The sequence below is a fragment of the Sinocyclocheilus rhinocerous genome, unplaced genomic scaffold (assembly GCF_001515625.1).
Source record: "Sinocyclocheilus rhinocerous isolate Xijiao unplaced genomic scaffold, SAMN03320098_v1.1 scaffold861, whole genome shotgun sequence".
NCBI classification, from domain to species: domain Eukaryota; kingdom Metazoa; phylum Chordata; class Actinopteri; order Cypriniformes; family Cyprinidae; genus Sinocyclocheilus; species Sinocyclocheilus rhinocerous.
In genome coordinates this window covers 300921-310509 of record NW_015640043.1, presented here as the reverse complement: position 1 = coordinate 310509, position 9589 = coordinate 300921, and the positions used below count along the sequence as shown (strand labels likewise).

Here is a 9589-nt window from a genome sequence, read left to right as displayed (position 1 = left end):
GTCATCATCCCGATTTAAATCCTAAATATCAAACATGTTTGATATGATCGGGGCGGCCCCGATTTGTGTGCGAGCAGATCGGGAGGTGCAAGATTCGATCGGTGAACGCCTCACATTACCAGATAATCCGCGCCGAACATTGGGACCGATCGAGGGGCTCGACAAGATTTTTGCTCCGATTCTCGGGAGTGGGAAATTCGGGGCTAAATCGGGCTAAAAATCCTATAGTGTGAGCTAGGCTTAAGGCTCAGTGAGCTGTTGGTGATTCAAAGACCAATATTTGGATTTTTTTCTCTTGACTACGGGGAATGTGTACACTGGAGTCATTGGACTGCGTGTGCGTCTTCGGAAGCGATAAAAAAAAAAAAGTGTATTTTTGCAATCAAAAAGTTCAGGCTGTGAATGTGTCTTCAAATTAGGGGCATTGATGACCAGTCATGCTTCAACCTTAATGTAATTACTCACATCCCCTTCACCCTCCATCCCATAATCACACATTCTCACTGTGACACACTCCTCCACATTCAGCCTTATTAACAACCATAATGGCCTCTAGATGGGACAAAAAAAGCTTTCCATTACCGTCAGTTACTGGTGGAAATAGTGATTCAGGTCTTGACCACGCAAGAGACACATATGAAACTAGCAGACTAACAGGAGCGACTGACGTTATGTTAGATCATTAGCTTGGTTCGTCAATTATACGGAAATAAATGTTTTTTGGTAGGTCTAAGGTGTGAAATTTTAGTGCAAAAAGGAGCATCTAATGCACTAGCGACCCATAGTCCAGTTTAGTCGAGTGCTGTTTTCAGTGCAAACATCCTGCTTTTTATGTTATATATATATATATATATAAATGTGGGTGTGTGTGTGTGGGTGTAAATTATGATGTTGTAAATGTATTATTCATGGTTATATATATATATATATATATATATGATTTACATTTTATATAAATAATGTATATAGAATGTATATAATATATAATGTGTATGTACACACACAAAATGCAAATCATATAAAAACAATAATTATGCACATACAGTACATATATAATGCACATAGACAAGATATATTTTCATTTTGCTTGTGTGTGTATAGAGAGAGAGGGAGAAAGAGATGTGTGTGTATATATATATTATATTATATATAATGTATGTTATATTTTATATAATATATGTTTACTTATTTATTTACTTACTCTGACAACAGTAAATTCCTAAACTATATATAGTTGTATAATACATATTAATAAATAATATCAATATTTTCCTTCAGCTTTTTCAGCTTTTTTTTTTTTTTAACCATACAGAACCTAAGTTTGTTTCTATCAGTAAACTTTCCTTGTATAATGTGTATTAAGCCAAAAACTAAATTGGTTTTGTCATCCATAAGCAAGGTTTTGTCATCAGTCTCTCCTTCTGTGTGTGTGAGATTTTTATTTTATTTTTTCCCCGACAAGGAGAGCCAGACTGGGCCGTGTTCGTTAGGATGATGCTGCTGCCGTCTCAGTCAGTCGTTAGCGGTTAATTGAGCGGTAGGAGCCAAGACACGAGCAGGCCATCTGTTTGCCAGAGTGGAACATCTTGTGGCACTCGGCTCGGCGCTGGGCCACCGTGCCTCAGCCCTGAATGGTGCAATATTAATAGATCTGACCAAGACGAGAAGAGATGTAATGTGACAAAGAAGAAAGTTGTAGGGAAAAAGTGGAAAGATATGGGCAGTAGCTCAGGCCTCAATGTATTTTTTTTTTTTGCTGGCCAAGTTGGGCAAGTAGTTCAGATTTGCACTTGCCCTGACAATATTTCCACGGGCTCCAAAAAATGATACTGTTTTAAATAGCATTTTTAAATGTTTATAACTCATTAATTTTAGAACGTCACAAAGGAATATTAATATAATAAATATTAATAACTAAAAAAAGTTATAACAACATATTAGGTTTTTAAGCAAAAATATCTGGGAATTATACATTTCTGTCCCTCCATAACAACAATAAATTTATAAAGAGTTGTATTTGTTTAGAATTAACTTTTATAATTTTGGTGCGTCTCAAGTTATTGTTAAGCCCTGTGGATGTCAGAGAGTGATAAAAAACAAGATGCAAGTTCCCAAAATTAACTTAATAAATTTTTTTTGTAGTGTTCATAAAACATTAGCTTGCATTATTTTTATTGTGCATTGTTCATATGACATTGTTCATATGACCTTGCAGGCCATTGTTTTCACTTGCATCATTGTATATGAGGTTTTGGGTTTTCCCCTCATTTTCATTTTAGATGCTTAATATTACACTGTATAAAAAATAAATAAATACATAAGATTTTTTTAAACTTGTAAATAATACAAAGATTATTGGAGTATAGAACCATTTCAGGAAATAGCAAATAGTACGTTTTCTGATATATATTTTAAGAAAAATAATGTATATTTTTAGAAAAATATTTAGAGAGAGTACTATTTCGGTATTTCTACTTCAAAATTTCCCATTTAATCCAGTCTGTTACTTGCCGATTATTTAATTATTCGTTAAATTTAGTAGCAAGTGAAAATTGTTTCTACACCGAATATTTTTCAGCATAGAAATACTCCACATACGCCATATGAAGTTCTGGAGGGGAAAAAACTTTTGACATCTTAGATAAACTTCTGATGGTAAATTTTCCACAGAGGTAGAACTTGTTAGAAAATATCTAAAAGGTTACAGCCAACTGTTGAGTAACTCCTTTTATTTACTCACCATAGCCAATTTTTACTTAAAGGATTAGTTCACTTCCAGAATAAAAAAATTCCTGATAATTTACTCACCCCCATGTCATCCGAGATGTTCATGTCTTTCTGTCTTCAGTCGCAAAGAAACTTTCTTTGCACGTTCGCTTTGTAAACACTGGGTCGGTACTTCTACCAGCGTCACCCGTGACCTTTCCAACGTGACTATATAATGCGTGAAGTCGAGCTAGTGCAAGATGAGCATTTGTGGTTAAAAAGTATTGAAATTATTATTAAAAAATTTTTTTAAGAAAATGACCAATCGTTTCGCTAGATAAGACCCGTTTTCCTCGGCTGGGATCATGTAGAGCCCTTTGAATCTGCATTGAAACTGCAATTTGGACCTTCAAACCATTGGCCACCACTGAAATCCATTATATGGAGAAAAATCCTGGAATGTTTTCTTCAAAAACCTTAATTTCTTTGTGACTGAAGAAAGAAAGACATGAACATCTTGGAATAAATGATCAGGAAATGTTTATTCTGGAAGTGAACTAATCCTTTAAAGTTGAGCGTTTATTTTGAACCCTTTATGTGAGTGTGAGAAACTTGCTTTGAGATTGCAAGGTTGGATGCTCTTTGTGTAACGTATCATACGCACATTCATATAGTATCAGTAAATATTGAAGAGCTTGAAAGGCGTCTGACTGTAATGTAAGCACTTAACCGGCATTTAGAGTAATGTAAATAGCAATAGAACTGGTTTGCGTAGATCAGACAGACCTTTTGATGAAAGAAGGGCCGTGGATGAAATGAAAGAGAGACATCAGCTTTGTTCAAATCAGCGTTGGACTTTAATGAAGCTTTCTGTCTTTGCTCCTGCATGAAGGTTGTGGGGTCTCGGTATCTCGGCTGCTGCTCAGTGCTGTGAGCGATGGTCCCTTGTGACTATCGGTCTCCTGCGAACGTCTGAGACACATCGCAGTTCTCCTGATTCGCGGCCCTCCGCACCGTCGTGGGCGAGCGGCCCCCTCAAAGTGTTAATTTGCTAACGTTCCTTCAGAGAAGGCGTCTTAATTAAGTTTGTAAGATTCATGCCTAATTTAGTTATTATGTGAAGGATGAATGAGCTAATGATTGCAACAGTAGCCTCACGGCGATCTCCACTCGCCTGCATTATGTGTGACTTTTCTGCCTATGAATTAATTGTTTGCACTTAACCTTGCACTCGTTTGTTTAAATGTTGGAAATAGACGGGGTGTTTTTAACAATATTTTTTGGAAGAGCTCGTCTCGCACACTGCGGTTTTGTTTTTTTGTGTGTCTTGGCGTGAAATGAGAGGCATGCTGAAATTAGACACTTCATGTTCAATTAGCGTAACAGTGTTGTTAAGGAGAAACTTCAGTAGGTACGCTAGGCAAATGTTGTGTCTCTACTTCATAGAGGTCCTGCAGGGGTCGCGCAGAGGCAGCTGCGTTTTAAAAACTTTTTCTTCACTGTTTGCTGTGGTACTTGTTGCTTTTGGCCTTCAGATACAGAACGTGTATGTTTCATGCCTTTATTAAGCGACATGTATTCAAGGTCCAAAATAAACACCAAAATAAGCACCAAATGTAAGTTAAAAATAGACTTTCCTGAGGTTTTTTTTTTATTGCAAGAATGATTGTCTGATGCTGATGTAAGTGACGTGAGAAAATCAAATCAAAGACATACTGTATAAACGTTTATTAAAGATTGTAACTGACATGTTTTTACCAGAGTAAATGATATACAGTTGGATATGTACGAGCCTCAGAGAGAATGAACATGTATGAGCTAGTATTTTTGGAAAAATAAAAATAAATAAATAAAATTAACTAAAAGGTAACTGTACTTAATTGCTTATTTACTAAGTATTTTTAATATACTTATTTATAATTAGTTACTTATATACAATTAGTTATAAGAACTTAAAATATGTTGAGATAACTTAAACAACTTAACTAAAGTTATCTAACTTGTCATTTTAAGTCAAGTACGAACACTTAATTTTAAGTTGAAACAACTAATTATTACTTATTATAATGTTGAATTTTAAGTTGTGATAACTAATCACTCATTATATATTCTGTATATACACTATAATAGTATACACTACAATAGAATAGTGATCAAGGTATTTTATGTTTTTAAATTAAGTCTCTTATGCTCACCAAGGCTCTGTGTACTTAACAATACAGTAAAAACACTAATATTCTGAAATATTATTACACCCTAAAATAGCTGTTATATATATATATATATATATATTACTCCAGTCTTCAGTGTCACATGATCCTTCAGAAATCATGCTAATATACTTATTTGCTGCTCAAGAAGCATTTATTATTATCAGTGTTGCACAACGCTCTGGATAGCTGGCCAATCAGAGCACAACCTCGCTTTTCAGACCAATGAGCTTTGTAAAAATCGACGCGTTTGTAATAATGTAATAACAATAATGTACACTATGTGGAAAATAATGTGTTTTTTTAACCTTAAACCGCATAAACACATTTCATTACACCAAATACACAAAATAATGTTATTTTTAGCAACATCATATGACCCCTTTAATGTTTTTGCTACTTAATGTTTCTGTGGAAGTAGTTTAGTAAATTTTTCAGGATTATTTTTAAAGTTTAAAAGAACAGCATTTATTATATTTTGTAGCATTATAGATGTCTTTACTGTCATTTTGATCAATATTGTATTATAGCATAGTATAGTATAGCATAGTATAGTATAAATAGTCCATAGAATATATTCTGATCCTGTTGTTGTGTTTCAGGGTTGGTTCAGCCCAGGCCAGGTGTTTGTTCTGGACGAGTACTGCGCTCGATATGGGGTGAGGGGCTGTCGTCGTCACCTCTGCTACCTGAAAGACCTGATGGATTTTTCGGATAACAGCGCCCTGGTGGACCCGACCCTCCTACACTACAGCTATGCCTTCTGTGCCTCACATGTCCACGGAAACAGGTTTACGAATGCCGGGTTATTTTGTGCAACTTTTCATTGACATTCAATTTACATTCATGCATTTGGCACATGCTTTTATCCAAAGTGCCTTCCACTGCATGCAAGGTACACTTTTTTTTTTTTTTTATCAGTCCTTGCTTTTCCTGGGAATTGAACTCATGACCTTGGCAATGCTAGTGCCGTGCTCTGCTGTTTAAGCTACAGAAAGGAAGTCTAGACAGAATAAAATTAATCTAAAAAAAAAAAAAAATCGGTTTTATAAATAGTGTTGCGTTTTTACAAACATTTTTACCTGTAAGTGGCGGTGATATATTATTCGTATTATATATACATACACGCATATATATTAGGGGTGCAACGGTTCAACTTACTCACGGTTCGGTTTGTATCACGGTTTTAGAGTCACGGTTTCTGTACGGTTCGGTATGTGCTATGTTTAGGGGGAAAACTATATTGTCAAATAAAAATAATGAAGATAACAAATAATCTAACTACAAGCAACAGCACAAATAAATACAATAGAGCAAAGATACAAATAAAATAAACAGTGCTTTTCAGGTTTTTTAGGTAGGTCTAACATTAGTTTGTAGGTACAGAAATTGAATAAAGTAATCAAATGTAAAATAACATTGCATATTTGACTGTATAAATTAAAGACTAATCCTTATTAAAGTAACAAAATTTATTCGATCAAATTTTTTTTTATTTTTATGTGTGTTATACAATTAGCACAGACAATTACATTTCTTATGGGAAAAAAATTGTTTTTATTTATTTTTATTTTATTATTTTTATTTTTTTGTAGTGTATACATTTTATTGAGGGCAACATTTTATACGTTCATTATGGGAAAGATAGAAAGATATTTAAAAAATATAATGTAAGCACCTGACATGCAAAAAAGATTTATGTATAAAAGCAAGCACTTTAGCAACGCCCTAGTGCCCTTTCGAATAGCAAGGAACATTTGCTTTCCCTGGAGGTTGTGCATTTTGAATTCTCACTTATTAAGTGTTTGAAATCAAGGATTTCATTTGTGTTGGACAAATGAGAAGTCCCACATGTTTGATAGATCACAAAAAGAAAAAAAAACACTCTGAATGGCTTTTGTCCACACATAATGGGTGGGCATACAAAAGGAACAACAAGACAGAAGAATTTCTTTAATCACTCGGGAGGCGCTCAGCATGGCAGCCATGTTCCCACTTCACTCAAAGAAATACAGAGAGCGTCTGCTTGGCAAATTAATTAATGGCTCCCCATTATCTCAAAACGCAAAGCAATTAAGCCATAATTACGGAGTCCGTTTGTGCTGCTTCTACATTTTTTCTTTCATAAGTCCTCCGAGGATCCGATTTTCATATAACAGGCTTATTTTCTGTAATTGATTGTGTGAATTATTGACGGTTTGACATTACTTAAAGACGGAAATGTGCTTTACGTTAGTGGTGAGAGGACAGAATGCGGCTCGGGTATAAGCAATGTCCCTTGTCCACTTGTTGGTGTAGTCCATTGTGTTTAGCGTATACTGAAAGCTGTTCATTTTCCACTTACCTTGAATCACCCGTCAATTGACTTATTACATGTTAAATACACACGGATGTGCTCCCTCTCTTTGATGGCTTATTTAGTCCATTAGGAACAGTAATGATTAGCCTCTCTAGCTAATCACCAGTTACAATTGAGGAAAATTGGCATGAGTAGCTTTTTGTTGGAGGAGGTGTCATTTGAATAATGACAGTTTAGCTGTGAAGCTTGGGAATATATAGGGTGAAATTCAGATGTTAGAAAGAGAAAAGGCACAACAAGTGAAGTACATAAAAATAATTAACTCTTCAGTGCATGATATCCATTATAGTGCACAGATCTTCCAAAGACATTTTTAGCCAGTCAAGGTGATGTTATGATTCAATATGACATCTTTATATGTCAGTTTATGATAGCATAAATTCAACACGATGCACAAAGTATACATGTGAGTTTATAACTCACAGTTTTGGCTTTTCTTTTTATAATTGGACTTTTATATCTCGCAGTTCTGAGAAAAAAGTCAGACCTGCGAGATATAAAATTCCAATATATATTTTGCAATTTTGACTCAGAATTGTGAGAAACATATTTTCTATCATCTTTTACACGTCTTGCTTTTGGAGTGATCTTTGTTGGTCAATCACTCCTGGGGAGGGTAACAGCGGTCTTGAATTTCCTCCATTTGACCACAATCTGTCTGACCGTGCATTTGTGGAGTCCAAACTCTTTAGAAATGGCTTTTCTAACCTGATGAGCAACAGCAACTCTTTTTTTGAGGTCCTCGGAGATCTCCTTTGTTTGTGCCATGATACTCTTCCATAAATATGATCAGACTTTGATAGATCCCTGTTCTCTTAGGGTGCTTTCGCACTTGGTTCGCTTGCCTGGTCTGAACGCGAGTTCGATTACTCCCCCCTCCCCCTGCCCCCACTGGACTGCGTTCATATTATTTTATTTGGGTCCGAACCGCGGTTCGTTTGCATCATCAAGCCAGCAGCTGTTTACCCCGTTGCTTAGTAACGACGGAGAAGGCGGCAAATGCATAACATTATATATATTATATTATTATATATAAGTTATATATTTACGTTTTTGAACCGTTCGTTTTGTTTACAAAGCTACGGTACATAACGGCACTTAGTCTGTCTTACAAATGTACTGCAAATGCTCTAAAGAACGCTGAAGGCGAACAGGAATTAGATATACAGCTCTCTGCTTGCAGCGCGTCAGTCACGCTCGTCAGGAAAGTGAGTGAAACACACACACAAACACATTTTTATCAAACAATACGTCATTAATAGCGGTTCACTTCCGCGATTTGGTACGATTGCGTTCACATCAGCAGCGAACCGTACCGGAGTTCACATGAACCGTACCCCAGACCACCCTTTTTAAGCGGACTCGGGTACGGTTCGCGGGTGCGCACCCGAGTTCGGAAGACAGCGTTCACATCATCCAAACGAACCGAACTCTGACATCAATCGAACCCGGGTGCGCACCAAAAGTGCTAGTGTGAAAGCACCCTAAATGAAACCGGGCAGGCACTGACACCTGATAGTCATCTCACTGATTAAAAACACCTCTGAACAGATGGACTCTTAATTTCACCTTCAAATTAACTGCTAATCCTAGAGATTCATATACTTTTGCCACTCACAGATATGTAATATCTGTAATCTAAATTTTTTTCTGTAATATATATATATATATATATATATATTACTTTAAAATAAAGTCCGCAAATGAGATCATTTTAATCTAGGAGCTTCAAGGCTTTTTAACTTGTGCGCAGGTAGAAAATAACACAAGCCTCAACACTGGTCCAGACAACCTCGAATCTTCAGTTCAGATGAGAATGCATCCACTCAACTGATCTAACACATCAATCGATAACTCTTCTTTATCTTCATTTCATGACAGCTTTATTTCTGATCTTCCACCAACTGACTCTAGTCGATCACAACAGAGACCAGACACTTTTCTGCAGGCTTGGTTCCAGGAATTAATTTTCTTCATAGGGATTTCAAAAAATGTATTAGTAAAGAGTTGTAAGCCATATGTACACAGTGTATTTGAACTACAATCACACAGTAAACAATGAAAAATTATTAAATTAAATAATAATTTAAAAAAAACAACATCAATGGATTATTTATATATAAAAATTGTTTTGTTTTTTTAAACAATAACGTTATTAATTTTGATTTATTATATTTATATTATAGTTGTTATTTTAGAACATTTATATCAAATAATCAGTAAATAAAATAAAAAACTGATTTTAAGGCAGTATTTTAAAGATTATTTTACAATATTCATATTTATATACTATTCATATATATATATATATATA

The 9589-nt window shown here is 35.2% G+C and overlaps 1 protein-coding gene across 1 annotated transcript in view; it reads left to right on the top strand.

The window, feature by feature from the left end:
• Nucleotides 1–9589, top strand: part of LOC107752302 (calcium-dependent secretion activator 2-like) — a 170120-nt gene that overhangs the window by 115703 nt on the left and 44828 nt on the right. The window contains exon 13 of the mRNA XM_016568240.1: nt 5519–5706. Coding sequence (XP_016423726.1) covers nt 5519–5706 — 188 coding nt within the window. The remainder of the gene's footprint in view (nt 1–5518; nt 5707–9589) is intronic.